Source organism: Lissotriton helveticus, chromosome 12 (assembly GCF_964261635.1).
Source record: "Lissotriton helveticus chromosome 12, aLisHel1.1, whole genome shotgun sequence".
NCBI lineage: Eukaryota > Metazoa > Chordata > Amphibia > Caudata > Salamandridae > Lissotriton > Lissotriton helveticus.
This window is the reverse complement of record NC_136073.1, coordinates 74,208,127-74,226,460: the sequence shown is the minus strand read 5'-3', so window position 1 is coordinate 74,226,460 and position 18,334 is coordinate 74,208,127. Positions and strand designations below refer to the sequence as shown.

General features: G+C 43.3%; 1 protein-coding gene across 2 annotated transcripts in view; it reads left to right on the top strand.

The window, feature by feature from the left end:
- The window catches only part of DNAH2 (dynein axonemal heavy chain 2), a 3,497,426-nt gene that overhangs the window by 377,756 nt on the left and 3,101,336 nt on the right, over positions 1-18,334 (top strand). For both annotated transcript variants that reach the window (XM_078670326.1, XM_078670327.1), the window contains 2 exons: positions 3,413-3,500; positions 5,436-5,641. In XM_078670326.1, the coding sequence (XP_078526452.1) occupies positions 3,413-3,500; positions 5,436-5,641 (294 nt within the window). The remainder of the gene's footprint in view (positions 1-3,412; positions 3,501-5,435; positions 5,642-18,334) is intronic.

Below are 18,334 nucleotides of genomic sequence, written 5' to 3'. Positions count from 1 at the left end.
GGCACGTATTAGAGTTAACGGGGTGACATCTCTACCGTTTGGAATCCGGAGGGGCACGTGACCGGGTTGCCCTCTGTCGCCCCTGCTCTTTGCTTTGTATATGCAGCCGTTTGCAGAGAAAATTCTCCAGAACCCGAGATTATCCGGGATATGCATGGGAGATAGGGAGCATAAAATGTCATTGTATGCAGATGATGTAATATTATTTCTGACTCAACCAGCAATCTCGATACCTCCTCTACTGGAGGAACTAGATCTCTTCAGTTTGGCATTGGGCTTTAAGGTTAACATCCATAAGTCTCCAGCTATGAACCTGACCCTCACCCAGGCAGAACTCGAGACCCTAAGGTCACAGTTTCCGTTTAAGTGGGCTACAGAGGGTGTCCAGTACCTGGGTTTACAACTGTTCCCTACTCTGGTTAAGACGGCCCAAGTGAACTACGCCACTCTTCTAGCCAGGGTCAGGAATGAACTCTTTAATTGGGAAAAGACACCTCCTATCGTGTGGAGAAGTGTGGCCCAATGGTTAGAGCGGCAGACCCTGATGCAGATGTCTGGCCCGGGACCAGGGTTTAATTGCCGCCTCGGCGGGTCTTTGGGCTCAATTTCCTCGGACCTGATAATTCTCGCCTCGGTGCCTAATCTAATCATGGGTCCCACTCTGCAACTCTGGGCAATAGCTTGCTTAATCTCCACAACGGCCCCAACAGTGCTGGGATGCCTGGCTTCACCTTGGGGGTGCCCAGGAGTGGGCATTTCACAGGGAAAAGCCAGGAAGGGTTCCACAGCGGTATGCGTACAGCGCCAAAACACCTCAGGGTATAAGTGCGCTATACAAGTACGAATTCATTCAGGGCAGACTGGCGGCAGTAAAAATGAATACTCTCCCACAAATCCTGTATGTGATGCAGACGTTTTTTTTTTTTCAGAGTTTTTCAGAGTTTGATATAGCGCGAACTAGAACCGAACCGAATCAGTTATCAGAGCGCTTTACATAGCACCAGTTACGTTACATGAGGACACACTTTCATTTTAGGCACGGGGAGATTAAGTGATTTGCCCAGAATCACAGGGGGTTTTCGGCGTCGTTACCAAGACTCAAACCCAGATCCCCAGGTCCGAGGTCGAGCGCCTTAGCCATTAGGCCAACGTTGCCGCTCAGACCACCGCCCAATATGATGCAACGTCTTATTAATCCCTTCCCTGCTGCTGTCGGCCGTTGGCCATCGCGAGAACTACCTTGCTGGTGCTGCGAACGTGACGCGGCCCCACCCACTCCGCGGAACCGCTGCACTGCCTCGAAATAACGGCCTCGGCTAAGGTGTTAATACGTTTGTTTGGGGTGGTAAGAAAGCGAGACTAGCATGCAACTTGACATATCTGAAGCAGGAGGACAGGGGTTTGGGTGTCCCATGCTTGGAACGGTATTTCCAGGCAGTGTAACTCAGATACATGCTAGAGTGGTATATAAGTTAGAGTCAGAGAAGCTCTGGTGTTTTATTGACCGCTCGATAGTAGGCATGCACATTTGGAAGGTCTCATGGCTTCCCAGGAAACACCAGCTCAGTGGGGTATTTGTATCACCGGTTTTAAGGGCCACCATGGGTGTGTGGGATCGGGTACAAGTACCACATGGCCTCTCGACCCCTGTGTCCCCTCTGACCCCCTTTATAGGCAATCCCGACTTCCCACCTTCCCACACAGGGGAAGGGTATCTCCATTGGCAAGAGGCTAACTGTAAACGCATTGGGGACCTATTTGACGAACACAGGATAATAGATTTCACAGGCCTCGTAGAAGGTTTTGGGATCCCTCGGAAAGCATATTGGCAATATCTGGCCCTTTGCCATTGGGTCATCCAACCACAGATAAGACCCCATGCTGGTCATTTTTTATCAACATTTGAGAAGTGGTACTTTACCAGAACGTCAGATAAAGGGTTGCTGTCCGACATTTATGCTTTCTTAAACACACCCAGACAGACTAATAAATCTCCGGTGCAGCGCAGGTGGGAATCTGAATTGGAATGTGAGTTCTCCCCCAAGGAATGGCAAGACATCATACATAGGGCTAGAGCCACCTTTGGCAGCACAGCAGGCAAGGAGATGTTTTTGAAAATTGCACAATATTGGTATTACACACCCGTGAGAATTCTTAAATGGAAGCCGGGTGGGAATGGGCATTGCTGGAGGCAGTGTGGTCTGCAGGGCATGCTCACTCATATCTTGTGGTCATGCCCGAAGATGCAGAGTTACTGGGAGGTGATTGTACGGGATGTAGATGATATATATCACACTGATTTACCTAAACTCCCCTCATACATAATTTTGGGACTCCTGAATGCCCTAATGTGCCCTCCTAGATCACACTGGGGTAGAGCAATTACGCTGGCGTTGGGGGCAGCCAAACAGGCACTTCTGGCTAGATGGGGCACAGCTGAAATTCCCACTCGTCTGGATTGGCTATACAAGATATGGGAAATATTGGGGATGGAAAAGATTACAGCGGGGCTCACCCGTTCCCTCTCTAAATTTGATAAAACGTGGGGTACTAGTATAAAATTCTTGTCCAATGAGTTTACTGAGCTTACTTGCCCAAAGTACCTTAGAGTACTCTGCCTCAATAATGCCTCCCCCCACCCCCGCCCCCCCAAGGACTAAGGATAACAGTTGGCTGTCCAGGCCAGAACATCTAGACAACCCCTGCCTGCTGCTTCATGCACATGTAATAGGGCTAGACCTCTTTACCCTCCCTTCTCTTTCCTAGTCTTTTCTTTTTCTATCTATGTTTCTAGTTTAAACAAATGTTCCCCACCGGCCTGTGGATGTAGGTGGCAGCTAATGTAATGCTTGTCTTTTCAAAATCAATAAAAGGATGTAAACCATAAAGTAGTATACCTCCCTTCTGAATCATAATGAAAATTGCAGATTTGTCATTCTACACCTGAAGAACGACCTCAAAGGCTCTTTTTACATCTGTATACCCACACGCCCATTCTACATCTGAAGAAGGACTACACAAAGTCCTTCTACAGTTGTAGAACCATGTAATTCCCTTCAAAATCTGAAGAAGAGCCACAGTGGTCTCTTTTGCGGAATGATGCATCACCATTCTACATCTGAAGAAGAATTACAAAGGTCTCTCTGTTGAAAGAAGGACGACACAGTCCCCTTTTCATATCTGAAGAAGTTCCACAAAGGGTCGCTGCTACACCTGAAGGTCACACTATCCCTTCTTTATCCAAACAAGGGAGATACATAGTTTCAAAGCTCGTGAGTAAAACAATGTTATAACTTCTTTTGTCCATCTAGTAAAATCTATCATATCATACTGTATGTTTGTTTAGCCAGGACAGTTTATTATAATTTACAACATCTAGATTGTCCTCAATGCAATGTGCTTCCATTGACAGGTACTCTTCGAAGGGCTGGGTTCTAGACCAAACCACCATCTTTGCCCAGGTGGATGCCTTCATACAGCGCTGCAGGGATCTTCTAGAGGTACATGGAGACTGAGAGTGGTCTTATTGAGCTTTCTTGTTTGTTTTGCCCCATTCATGGAAAACTACCTTTTTGTCAGTTTTAAGGCAGGTGTCCTTGCATTTTATCAGGGATGTGAATGCAAAAACAAGGCTCTGAGGATGAGTCCTATAAAAACAAAATGCCTGAAGCCAATCTACACATTCAGAAGTCTTAAAGATTATGAGAAAACAATACAAATTGCTGTAATAAAATGAATGTAAATATTTTTTAAATGTGCCCATATTTTTGGGTGCGGTAATTTTATTTTGGGCAGAGTGAAAATATTAAGCGCACTCTTCGAGTTCATTAGGGTGGGTAGCTAGAGCTCACCTAATTTTGGTGACTTAGGCATTCTTCTTGTTCAGTTTTGTCCTTTTGTAAAATTGAGGTGTAACGCGTACAATATTTGTACCGACTTAGCTCCATGACAAAAAGACAAGACCATGTTTGTGAGTGATCTTGTCTTTTTCTTTTTGCATTTTTACAAGACTTGCCTGGACTGACTGGACATTGAGGTCTGGAAATTCTTAAGAGCTGGCCTTGCTACAGTTAGTTCTTCATTCATAAAACACAATTCCACTCCTGTGACCATACAACCTGACAAACCTCAGTGTCTCCAAAAAGGTGCCACTAACTTAAATTATAATGCCTTTGCCAAAGGAGGTAGTGGGCTGTCAGTCACCAAGCATGCAATCCCCTGAGCTAGCCTTTTCTTACAAGAACCTACTGTTAGGTCAGAGTTGAGTTCCTCAGTTGTCCCCAACTTATCAGGTTCGTATGAGGTGTGAAGTCTAAGAGGGCTTCTCCCGGAAAAGACCACCTCAGCACAAACGGTTATTCTTGATTGCAAGGAAATGTTATTTTTTTCACTGGGGCCTGTTAGGGTTAACTCCGTTAATTCTTTGTTCATGTGCAGAACCTTCCATGGTACTTCCAGGAGTGTAGGCAGAATACTAATCCACCGCACATTCTTAATAGCACAGTATCTAAACCGCCCACCATTTTGTGGTTTTGGCTCCAAAGTCTAAGTTCTATCTCCCAGCTGCAAGTAGTCCGTAAACCTTCAGATGTATCTTCCAGAGATGGACATCCATGCTTCACACATCTGCTTCATCTCCATATCCATGTGCGTCTGAGCACAGTCGCTCCTGATCGCTTTGAAAAGTGTGTTTGGTTGTTTTACTTACTCCATCTTCCCTATCCTCGTGGGCCACAGACTAATATAAAGACAGCACATAGACTTTCCTGGTCAAAATCTTCACTATATTTCACATCCCCTTGGGGCAGAGTGGCATAGACCTGTTTTAATGTTAGCAAGACCCCCTCAAATCCCTACACCAGACAGCATGCACGTAATCATGCCTCCATCAAACAGTTATTGTATCAGTTGTTATACGCTCATCATCGTTTTGCTGTGATAGTAGTCATGCTGTATCTGAACCCATTATGCCAGCAATCATGCACTAGGAGATGCTCATTGTGCTAGAAGTCTAGCTCTTTGGGACACCTATGGTGCCAGTAATCAAGGTCCAATAAACAGATAATATTCCAAAAATTATGCCTCCATTAATAAGTTATGTATTTTGTCACTAGGGAAAGCCTCCGTCAGGTAGTTTCAATGCCAGTTTGTGTACCCCCTCCGAGGGAGCTATAGCCCCTGTAATGATGCTACCAACAGGCAGTTAATGTGCCAGTAATTATGTTCCAATTTGCTAGACACTGTGAAAGTACTCACCCCCCCATCAACCTCAAAGGCATCCAGATATTTGTGTCTGTTTGTCACACACATGGAGACAGAAAAACAATCTGCTTCTTGTGTGTATATTTACATATTTAAATGGAAAATCAAGAGGTTTCGGTATTAATGAGCTACATCACTTTGTAATTTTTCTCTCTATTCTACTCATTCTCCAGGTCTGCGATTGCCAGCAGCAGTTCGGCAGGTGGGAGGATGGCACCCAGACCCCTTTGCCCTGCTTTTCAGGGCACATTGGTCCACAGATCACCCGCAACTTGCTTGAGATAGAAGAAACATTCATGAAGAACATCCTTTTTCTCAAGTCTGTGAAGAAGTCCATTCTTGATATCAAGAACACCAATTGGCATGACGACTACAACAGGTATTTCCAAATGGCTCAAAGACGCCTGGCTCTGCTGCCTTAATGTCTCTGGAAGGGAGGTGGTAAATGACCTATAGTCATTGGTCCAAAAATGTAACTATCCCAAAATGAACTTTAAACGGGCAAAAACCCTGCAGAATCGATTCAATGGGCCTGGGGGTCAGAGTAACCCCACTAATGTCTTCAAGGATAGAGAAGCCAATCAGAAAGGCATGACGAATGATGGATGTAACATACAAGTACAGTGTGTGATTGCATACACAAGAAACAAACACAGCGGTAAAGTGCAAGCCCTACAATTGAGTTGATGGAGAAAACCAAGAAAAGATAGAGAGAAGGGAATAAAAGCTTTAAATCCGTGTTTGACGAAGGAAAATGAGCATTAATGGAGCAGAGATAAAAATCAGAAACTAAGCGAGAGACTGAAAATGTAAAGTGCGAATAAAAGTAAGGGTGGGTATACAGAAAAGAACGATATCTAATTGGGAGGTAGGAGTTACAAATCTCTGACTGGTAGAAAAATAGACAGGAGGGAAACAATGTACAGAAATATTTAAATATCCAGAAACAAGTATGGGAATGGAACAAACATACGGTTCGGAAATCATAAAGTATTATGAAGGTGCTAATCAGAATAAAACGTTTGAGGAACTGAGAGAAAAAAATCAAGAAAGGTTTGATTGAGGGTGAGGAGTTAAAACACAGGCCCAAAGTCTGAGTTAAGAGAAAAACGCAAAACCGCATTCAAAGGAAGGGGTAGACATGCATGACTGAATGTTTGATGAGAAAGGGCAATATAATCCAGGAAGGATGGAGTAACACTCGATTGATGTATGAGGGCATTGAGCGAAAGAATAAATGTAAGTAGGGAACACAGTCCAGATGTTGGACGCGACAGAGATAAATCCAACAAGGATTAAGTGGAGGGAGTTAGGTACAAGACACATGTTTGAGGAGGCGAAGGAAAGTATCAAGAAGGAATAAGAATGCTCTTGTCCAAGTATAGTGCGAGTGTTCAAGGAGGAGTGGAAAACGTCATGCCAGCCTGGCCTAATGCAAGGGCCTGCCAGTGACATTGGACCCCGGAGCTCCGGGGAGACAGGAAGCTCAGCAGATAGGCCCCAAATATAAGGTGGGGAGTGCTAGTTCAAGTCTTGGCTCCTCGCCCCATAGATGCCCTACCTTTATTTATTGACATGAGGGACCAGGAAGCAAGCCGACACCTCTTTGCCCCCCCCCCCCCTTTACTACCCGGCCATATGGTGGTAAATCCGGTCCGCAAACTCCGCATGTTATTCCCTATTCCGAGGACAATACGCCAGGATTTAAGCGTGGGTATAATTTCCGCACACGCACTTTATGTCCAATTGTTCACTCCGAATCAACGCACATGAATCTGGCCTCCTCATGATCGGGCCTAGGATGTGAGATTGGGGGTGCCGGGGGAGGGAGGGGGGCTGTTAAAGATAAGCGCTACCACTAACTGAGACACCAAGTCGCCTCGTGCCGCTCTGCCGCTCCGTGATTGGATGAGGATCAGCGACGCGAGGCTGTATCCATCCCCGACGAGCCCTTCTGTACCATCCACGCGGCGCTGTGTGCGGTAAATGCGCTCCAGCTGCAGGTACCCTAATGCCCCTGGTGGAGCTCGGGGGAGCACAGATGCACAGGCCCCGCTCTCAGCCTCCGGCGCTCCCCGGAGACCGCCACGCTGGCCATCTGAACTATCCGGCGTCTGTGGGGCTGCCTGCGCGCTCCTCGCACCCGGCACCGCACACAAGCCATTATCTCAATGGCTTCCTGCTAATGGAGAGCTCTGCAAATGTTCCCCCTTGAGCCTAGCAAAGAGAAGACAACATTAGCAGTACAACGTTAAGTTGATTTTGTAGCGTTACAAAAACCATTAAAGAAACCTTGGCATTTTTTCCAGCTGAGTAATTATATTAAGGGCTCCACGTTCCCTGGAGTAGCTGTTTAATTTGGTTGCCTTCAGGCGGGTGCAGTACAGATTGCTGCACAGCACAGGCGAGGACTAACCGCCGCAAGAAGGCGTGGCGGCCATTGCTAGGTCAGTCATTCCTTACTCCATCCATGATCCAATTTCTCTTAATTGTTAATTTTATCTCATTATGTTCACCATCCTTGTAAAGCACTCTGATACTCTTGGGTCCAGTATCGCTATATAAAACCTTTGAAATAAATAAATATCCATGAGTGTGGTGTCTTGGCTCGAACTATCGAACCACTCGGGAACAGGAAAGAGATGTACTCAACCACAGAAAGGCGGATGGGTATTTATGTCTGCGCCTTCCAAGTCCATATACCATTTCCAGGAACGATGCTCCCTCTATTAATGCATACTTTATTCGCTCTCGTGGCAGCGCCGAGTTGGGGAGCACTGTGAGTAAATCCTTTTCAGGCAACACAGTGAGAATATGGAACTCACTTCCGCCTCAGCTCCGGACCACCACCTCCTCCCAGGCCTTCAAAACAGACCTCAAAGTTCTCCTCCTCCAAAGACACTTCCAAAGTTAATTCATTCCCTCTCTATTATCTGAAGGAAGACCTCCCATCACTGAAAACTCTATTCTCCATGACTATGGAAGTGCCTTTTTTGTGTGGTTGGAGTGTATGCCATTTATTGCAGTATTATCCTTGTATCTTTGTTTGGTTCTCTTTTGTAACATGCACACGCCACTTTTCTCTTGTAACACTCTGTTTGCTACCTTTCACATTTTGTTTGCTTTTGATACTTGCACAAGTGCCACCATTGCCTACGTAACGTTTGTTCTTGTGCCTCTGTGTCTAGCATATTTTGCAGTATATTACCTCTAAATGTACTTTGTTTTTCTCTTGTAACCTGCACACTTGTCACTCTTTCCTCATGTATTGCACTGTTTGCTACCTCATGTATTGTTTGCTCACAATTGTCACTTTTACCTCATGTAACTTATCGTCTGCTTTTGTAATTTGTTCATTTGTAATTTTTCTGTTCCTATTGTGAAGCGCTCTGACGCCTTTGGGTAAAGTCTGCGCTATATAAAAACGCATAAATAAAATTAAAAAAAATAAAATGAAAGGGAGGGATCTGCTGCACTGTAATCAGATTCAGAGTAGGAGAGCCCTCGGCAGTAGTACACTGCCCCACCCACCCCCTATCGTGCTCTTGAATAATCAGGGATGATTTGAGCCCCTCGACATCATTGGATGTTACACGAGGTTATTTGATGAGCATTCGTTTTACCTAGTTTGAGAGGCATCCCTTTCCAGTGTACAGTGGTGGCTGGTGACATTTGAAAGTGATGAGGCGTAAACTTTCTTTCCTTGGACACAAGGCTATTTTGATGCAGTATAAGTGAGGCCAGCAACAACGACAGCACAACACCATGGCGGAGACACATACAAATTACAACCACATCATCTGTGACATAATGCTGCTGCTGCTGCTGTGCGCCACCTAGGGAAGGAGTCTCGAATTAGGCACATGTCACCCATAAATATACAGAATTTCCTGAACAGGAATAGGAAAAGGATGACGGCCTTCTTTCACCCCAAATGCAATGCAAGCCCTCCCATCACACAACCTATGTACTTAGCAACATGTCCATGCTGTTAATTATGTGGACTTAAGCGCTATGTGAATGGTATTACTGAACGCTCTGACACAACAAGTGCATGATGACTGCTGCTCGGAATTTCACACCAGCCTCATTGCCCGGAAGTATGCTTTGATTACTTGTCACTGCTGGTCTGAAAGGAAGCAGTGGAGCGCCCCATAAGTGTGTTTTCCGTGTCTGCTCGCAGCGGCCTTTCAGGAGCTTTGTGTTATCTGCACAGTCTCCTGCTGAGTAGCAGCGTCCTGCCCTGAGAGCCAATCAAGGGATCATGGCGATTGGCGAATAAGGAACCTTTTGTGCCACTAAAAGCGTAAAGCAGCGGGACTGATGGGTGCACATCAAAGTTAATTACCATTTAAACTTCTTCCAAACAAACCACTCGCCCCAGCGAGGTCGTCCCTCAGTACCACAGGCGGCTAGGATTATGCTGCATAATTTGCCTTTCCTTCCGCACAATTTTTATCAACCCTGAAACTTAATTTGGCCATGTTTTGCCGCATAATTCCAGCTACACTGATTATAGTACAGGAAAATGGGTTTTTACTGCTGTCACTCAAGGCAGCCCTTGACCCGAGTGACAACGGGGAATCACACAAGAGCCTCAGTTTGTCAGCGGACGATTTTTTCACATTGCTAGTAGTTGCACTCTTGACTTCTGATAGGGGAAAATGAGACTCACTGACCACTCAGAATAATGGTATTTGAGTGTTTTGGAGCACACAACCCCCCAGTTTTTTCAAAGTTTTGTAAACCTTTCTGGCTTTGTAAATCTTGCGAAAATAATTAAAACATGGATAAAGTGGCAAGGTCTAGGACTTTGCAACACTGCAGACAGTTAATATTTTCTAATTATGCATATTCTATCATTGTCCTCTATAAACCATTAACTCTTGACATAGTGAGGGACGACACCCTCCACGGACATCTAAACTCTTTGAAGTTCGTACCTTCCTGTAGAGTTCTTAGACTCTTGTAAGTGTTTCTTTAACTTGCACACACGTGCATCATGTTCTTATTCACGTACATCTCTTGAAGAATGTTTATCTTCAAGAGATGCGTTTCTCGCGGCACCCCTCACCTGTAGTCTTCAACTGTGGGTCTGCGTACTTTTACAGTTGGAGGTTGCCGTGTGCGGACGTGCTCCTGTGATACGCTCAAGATGTGAGAATAAACCTTGCTATTCTTCATCCACAACGTCTCCTGACTGTTCCTGCTTTATTTGAAGACTTCTCACTTCACATTTGGCGACGAGGGTCCTCATTTTCGACAAAACAGCGTATCACCTACTTTGCACGATCTAACTTAAGCTCACCACTTGCCTCAAGATTACTCTGTTCCTCCATTTTCGTGAAAATCCGCTTCAAATTGGCCTTTCCTTCAAGGTATCGGACATTTTTCATTGTTTTCACTGATTATCTTCGGACCCAGTTGCGCTTCCTTTATGACGTGAGCGAGATTGTAATCTCGTCTCGAGCATACGTCATCACGCACAAGCGTGCAGGAGCGTAGCTACGCTTGGAGGCCATCTTGGATTGTTTCTTGAGGTTGCCATGGTTACAATTTACCGATCGTGAGAGTCGGAAAGAAAATAACTGATTTCATACTGTTAAAGCATTGACGGTGAGCGGTTTTTAAAGGATTATAGCATTTCACTCAAGCTTTATCCCTTTTTAAAGAATTTTTAAAGGAAATCTCAAGTACTTTCTAGTGAGATTCATTTTACAAAATTGAAATTACAGACTCCTGCTGTTTTTGGTTAAACAGGTCTTGTTACCTTATTTTGATACAAGCAACATGGCTACAAATCAACAAATCGTTACTTTAAATTATTTTTTACCAGTCCCTGGTAAACCTAAAGAACCATGGAGACATTGGTCTCAAAACTTTGAAAGCTATTTGATTGCCATAGGGCCGGATGAATACTCTCCAAAGAGAAAAATGGCAATTCTCTATAGTAATTTAGGGAAAGAAGGAAGACAGATTTTTAACAATTTGCCTAATCCTCTTCCAGCTTCTGGCAGTGGTGATGAGATTAATGAATATTCTGCTGCAATTTTAAAATTGAATAGAAAGTTCCTTGACCAGCCTAGCGTTATTCTTGAACGATTTAATTTTATGAAAAGGCGTCAGGAACAAGATGAGTCTATCGAAGAATTCATTTCTGCTTTAAGGAATCTTGCGGCAGAGTGCAGTTTTGGGTCTTACTTAGAAACTGCTCTGAGAGATCAATTTGTATATAATTGCTGTCACAAAAAGATTCAGGAGAGAATATTAAGTTGCAGAGACCCTTCTTTATCCGAAGTCTTAGAAATGGCTAAAGGGATTGAGAGATCAATTATATCCTCTAAGTGCATTACTGAAAGTACTTCATTCCCTCATCAACCTGACTTGAATGTTAATGCAGTTTATTCAAGAAATAAGCCTTTTCAGAGACCATTTCAAAGGAGAACAAATACTTTTTGGTTTCGTTGTGGTTCTAAAACGCACTTGAGTAACAGCCCAGTTTGTCCAGCTCAAGGGAAAAAGTGCACCTTTTGTCAAAAGAATGGGCATTTTCAATCTGTTTGTCGTAACAGAAAAAGTTCTCAAATTAATAATATTTCTTACTTTACAGGTGAAGACACTGATGTTCAATTTATTGACTTTGAAATGAAAAATGCTACTATTAGTTCTGTTGATATTGTTACTCCTAAAGGAGATTTAGCTAAAAAGGAAATTCTTTCTGTTCATTCAGTTTCCATTTTGATGGTTGATTCCATTAGTTCAGAGCGTGTAAAGGATCCCACTTGCCAGGTAATTGTTGATCACATAGCGATTGACATGATGGCAGATTCTGGTGCCCCCATGACTATTATATCTGATTTTTTGTTCAATACTCACTGGTCTTCCAGAATTACTCTCGAACCTTTAGACATCATACCAAAGGGATATGCGGGTAAAAGCATTGAAATGTGGGGTTTCTTCATTACCAGTGTAACTTGTTTGGGCAGGTGTATTTACAAAGGTGTATGTCACCACTGATGGGAAATGCATTGTAGGGTGGCAAGACCTTGCCAGGATGGGTCTCAAACTTGTTCCTGGTTCTGAATTTCCTGTTCAGATAAATGAACAAAGTAATGTATCCTTCATCAATTTTATTGATGTAGGAATTGTTAACAAAATTATTTCAGAATTCCCAGAAGTTTTTAATGATTCTGTTGGCTTGATCAAAAGCTATGAACATCACATTCGCCTTAAGCCCATTGCTGTTCCCGTTATTCACAAGTTGAGGAATGTTCCTCTTAGTGTGAGAGATGACTTAAAAAAAGTACTGTTGAAAATGGTAGATGAGAAAATAATTGAAGCTGTTGATTCATCCCTATGGGTCAGTCCGATTGTGGTCGTGAAGAAAAAAGATTCTAGCATTCGTTTGTGTGCCGACCTTCGATCATTAAATCAGAATATTTTAATTGACTGTTATCCCTTACCCAGGATACAAGACCTCCTCACCGGAATTGCTTTGTCCAAATTGTTTACTCTTTTAGATTTGAGGAGTGCATATCACCAAATTCCTCTGACCAAATGTTCGTCTGAACTCACCACATTTATTACTCCTTTTGGGGCTTTTAAATATCTGAGACTCCCTTTTGGGTTGGCGAGTGCTGCAAGTGTATTTCAAAAATTTATGGACAATGTTTTGTGTGATAAGGGTGTGCAGGCGTATGAAGACGACGTCTTGATCCATTCAAAGAGTGTTGATGAACATATTAAGGATTTGCGAATTGTACTGTCTCGCTTCAGAGATGTTGGAATCCCCCTTGGTGAAAAGAAATGCACGTTTTTTGTGGAGGAGTTAGACTATTTGGGTCATTCTATTTCTACCATGGGTATCAAACCCAAACTTTCTCTCACTCAGGCCATATCTAATGTACCTGTTCCAGGCAATAAGGATGCTTTGAGATCGTTTCTCGGTCTCACCGAATATTATTCGAGATTTGTCATGAACTATTCTCAATTGATTCAACCTCTTAGGATGTTGATTAAAAAGATGTTGCATTTTTGTGGAATGATGAAGCAGATTTAGCTTTCAATAACATTAAGAAAGTTATTGTAAATTCTCCGGCCTTATCATCTTATACGCCGGGTCTGAAATGTGGCATTTACGTGGATGCAAGTCAGAAAGGCCTTGGTGCCGTTCTTTGTCAATGGAATGGTTCTGTGGAACATACCATTGGTTTTGCTTCGAAGTCTCTCAACAGTGCCGAATGCAATTACAGCTCCATTGAAAAAGAGGCTCTTGGTTGTGCCTGGGCTGTAGAAAAATTTAAGGCCTACATTTGGGGTTCTCATTTTTTACTATACACTGATCATAAACCTTTACTACATCTTTTAAACAGAAATGGCACTGGTAAAGCCTCTTCGAGGTTGGTAAGAATTCTTTCCAAATTACATGATTTCAATTTTAACATTCACCACATTGCTGGAGGTAGAAATATGAGAGCTGATGCACTTTCCAGGTTACCTTTAGAAAATGATGATGATGTACTTGGAGATGATGTTGAGTGTGTCGTAGCCTCTTTAGAGGACTTGGTTTTCTCTCCACTCTCTATTTCTGAGGAAAATTGGTTCAAATGCTATTCTGAGGATGAAACTCTTGTGGCGGTGAAGAATTTGATAGTTTCAGGATGGCCCAGAATACGTTCTCTTCCTGCCCCCTTGAAATCTTTTGCGCAGGTTTCCGAAGATTTAACAATTGTTAATGGAATTATTTTTAGAGGCGATCAATGTGTTCCTCCTTTGATTTTGCGTAAAAAATTAATTTTTGCAGCTCATCAGGGTCATTTAGGTGTAGGCGGAACCTCATGCAAGTTAAAAGAACATTTCTGGTGGCCTGCCATGGAGAGAAATGTTAATGAATGGATTGATACTTGCAGTACTTGTTTGGCGTCAGATAAACACTGGAAATTACAGAATTTACCGTTACATAATGTTCCTATGCCTGAAGACCCTTGGGTCAAATTGGCCATTGATTTTTCTGGTCCTTTTGAGATACTTCCCCAATCTCAACGCTACATTGTATCTGTTGTTGATTATTATTCGATATGGTTTGATTTTGATTTTTGTACTAACCCAGATTCTGTGTCAGCTATGAGGTTCTTGGAAAGAGTTTTTAGAATTGAAGGTCCTCCCAAGGAAATTGTTAGTGACAATGGTTCACATTTCTGCTCTGGTGTTATGGAGGAATTTTTGAAGAAGTTTGATATCAAACACTTGAAAGTCGCCCTCTATTCTCCCGCGTCAAATGGTTTGATTGAGCGTATGAACCGATTTTTGAAAGAGGGCATTCAAACTGCTTATTCTTGTGGAGTGAATGTTGAGGTTTTTCTAAGGGAAAAAATGTGGACATACTTAATTACCCCTCACTCCACTACGGGTATATCACCTTTCAGACTACTTAAAAAAAGGAACCCACATGGTAGTGTATGCCCCTCCTGGATTAAAGATTTGACTTCAGGAAATACTAAATGTATAGCCTGTTCTGACAAGTTAGTCGTTAAAAGTAATGTTGACAAACAACAGGCTGTACAAAAGCGGAATTTTGATCCCAAAGTGGTTTCTATTCCTGAAATGTTTACAGTAGGCGATTGGGTCATGTTCAAGACTATGGATAGAGTTAAGAAAGGTCTGTCCAAGTTTTCACTTCCCACTCAGGTCCTCAAAGTATCCAAAGGTTCTCTATTTTTAGATAAGAGAGGGTGGCGTAACAAACGTTCACTTGTTAAGTTAACCTCTGAACAAGCTAGAATCATTCTCAGAACTAAGCATGGGGATGAGAGTCTTTCTTTTTCCTTTCTTGACTTACCACAGTTGGAATCTCCAACTTCTAATGATACTACTTTACCTTCTCAAGATACCCCAGTTTTAAATGAGGAAGTTTCACCTTCTTTTGATGTTTCTCCTCCTCTTCAGAACAATTTTGAAAATGTTGAAACTTCTTGTTCACCCTCCACTACTCACACTTCAGATGTTACATCTAGAGCTCGTAGAAATTGCTCTTTTCCCACATGTTTTAGAGACTTTTATTTAAGTTAAGTTTCCTTTCTTTTAGTTAAGTTTCCTTCTTTTTCTTTACCTTGTGGAGAGGGAGGAGATGTAGAGTTCTTAGACTCTTGTAAGTGTTTTTTTAACTTGCACACACGTGCATCATGTTCTTATTCACGTACATCTCTTGAAGAATGTTTATCTTCAAGAGATACGTTTCTCGCGGCACCCCTCACCTGTAGTCTTCAACTGTGGGTCTGCGTACTTTTACAGTTGGAGGTTGCCGTGTGCGGACGTGCTCCTGTGATACGCTCAAGATGTGAGAATAAACCTTGCTATTCTTCATCCACAACGTCTCCTGACTGTTCCTGCTTTATTTGAAGACTTCTCACTTCACACTTCCAAGGCATATTTGTCCTCCTTGTGTTCTTCCACTCAACGAACAAAAAAAATAGCAAGATGCGAATATAAATTAAATTTAACAAAGTGCAGGGCTGTTACTCACAGCCATTATAACCACGATTAAAGGGGATGTTTGTAGCAAACTTAATGGACTCGGGAGACGCGGCTTGCGGGGGTGGTGGGTTCACGCGGGGGTGGGTGCCAGGGAATTAAATATAACAAATAAAACTTACCTCACAGCCGGTCCACGCCACCTCTGCTCCCCTTGACTCCTTCATGAACGGCACTTGAGCGGACTGGCAACCCCTCTCAGCCAATCCTGGCGCTGGCACGGTTAATCTTCGCCTGCCGCCTGCCCATTAGGAGACCCAAGGGCTCCTAATGGGCATGCGCAAACAAGTGCAAACAATATTCGCCCTGCGTCCCCACTCATGCACACTTGTATTGTGCTGCTGCCTCTTGCCCCCCACTGGTCTGACAATCATGTCAGTCAACATGACGCCAGACTGCCCACCCCCTTCAGACTCTGAAGGGGGTGGGTGGTCCAACGTCATGCTGACTGACATGATTATCAGTTCTCCCTCGGCGTCTTTGAACTTCAGTAAACTGAGTCAGTTTACTTAAGTTCAGAGACGCCGAGGGAGCTGCCAGTGTAGCATCTAGATAAATGCTCACTGCAGATGCAGAGGCATTGCTTCAGGGGGGTGTTTGGGCACACCCCAACGCCTTCATTAAGTGTATTTTCTGAATGGATGTCTCTGGCAATGGTAACGACTAAAGAGTGTGGACCTCAAAGGTGATAAGCTGCACCATTCAGATCGACAGAAGAACATCTTGGGAAGGTATGATTCTATAAAACATAAATTGGATTTGCTGTCTACTTGGCAGCGTTTGAACCTGACTGGATCTTTGTCACTGAAAGCTGGGCTAATGGTGCATCCTGGCCCAACTTAGGGGTGCCATCCCAACAAATTATTCAATTTTGAGGGTAGACAGGGCTAGGCCCATTGAGCCCCACACTCTTTATTCTTTATGTGGCCTCCCTGGTGGCAATAATCCAAGCATTCGGGATGAAGGTAGTGTCATATGCTGACAACATTCAAATTGTGTCAATCCCCAAGAATTCATGCTCCATAGGAGATAATGTCTCGCAATGTATGTCGGCAGTTGCAGACTGGATGGGCCGAAATTAAAAAAACGTAATGGGGAAGAGACCGAGTTGCTCTTTTTAGGCACAGGATCATCCAGCTGGAATAGCAGTTGGTGGCCAGAATCACTAGCAACCTGCCCAAGCCCTGGGAGGAAGGCTAAGAACCTTCAAGTTCTTGTTGATACCGAAGTCAACTTTAATGCCTAGGCGAATTGCACAGTAGCAATCTGTATCTGGATTATAAGGATGCTTAAAAAAATCTTTCCCCTTATTCAGCAGTCTGCCCGTAAGCAGGTCTTGCCCTAGTTATGTCCAGACTAGATTACTGCAACTCTCTATACGTGGACTCCAATGAGAGCACTCAGAACAGACTTCAGGTGGTACAAAATGCGCTTGCCAGATTAAGTCTAGATATCCCTAGGCGCCAGTCTGCTGCCAAGGGACTAGAGGCCTTACATTGACTTCCAATTAGAAAGTGCATTATGTTAAAATCTCAATGCAGTGTATTGCATACAAGGCGTCGGAGCGCTTTTTCGACGAGTAGAACGCTACTCTGCAAACCATAAAGGATTAGTGTTGGATTAGTATAATGAAATATGAAATTAATTTGAGTGGTGGATAGGTTAGTCCGTTATTTGGATTTAGAAGGATAGAAGAGGGAAAAACGTTTGTATTTATATAGCTCTTGTTACCCCTGATGGGGTGTTGAAGCTCATTTTTTGACGATTAGCACGCTAGTCTGGAAACTCATAAAGGATTAGTGGTGAATTAGTATAATGAAATATGAAAGTCATTTGAGTGGTGGATATGTTAGTCAGTTATTTGGCTTTGAGAAGGGAAGGGATGGAAGGGGGAAAAAGGTTTGGATTTATATAGCGCTTGTTACCCCTGTTGGAGTGTTGAAGCGCTTTTTTGGTGAGTAGCATGCTACTCCGGAATCCATAAAGGATTAGTGTTAAAAAATTACTACAGTGAAATATGAAAGTCATTTGTGCACAGGGCCCTTTATCTCCCCTGCCCACTAAGAATAAAAACTTTGTTTGGTTGGTACCTCTCAGGAAGAAATCTGTGATCAGCGCATCAAAACCAGCTTATGGTGCAGAGAACCAAAAGAAAGAAATGGAGCGTTAGAGCATTTTCAATGGTAGTAACCAAACTCTGGAACTCCCTTCCACAAAGGCTATTCCTCAGCTGAATCCCTTTAGGATAGCACTCAAGACCTGGTTATACTCCCTATAGATTATCTCCTTAATTTTCTATAGACACAGCAGGCTTCCTCCGGACGGTCGTTTACAGTGCCTTGATAGTTTTGGGTAATTGCTGCACTTCACAAATACAAATCAAATAAAAATCAAATTTTGGAGAATAAGAGTTTAGTAATAAATGCCTGAGCATCGTTACACGCACACATATGAAAACTTTGAGGCCTTGGTATAGTGCCCTGAAGTCCACATCACTAAACTTGAGTTCACAGTTCCTTTTTTTCTCTATTACAGTCTTGGC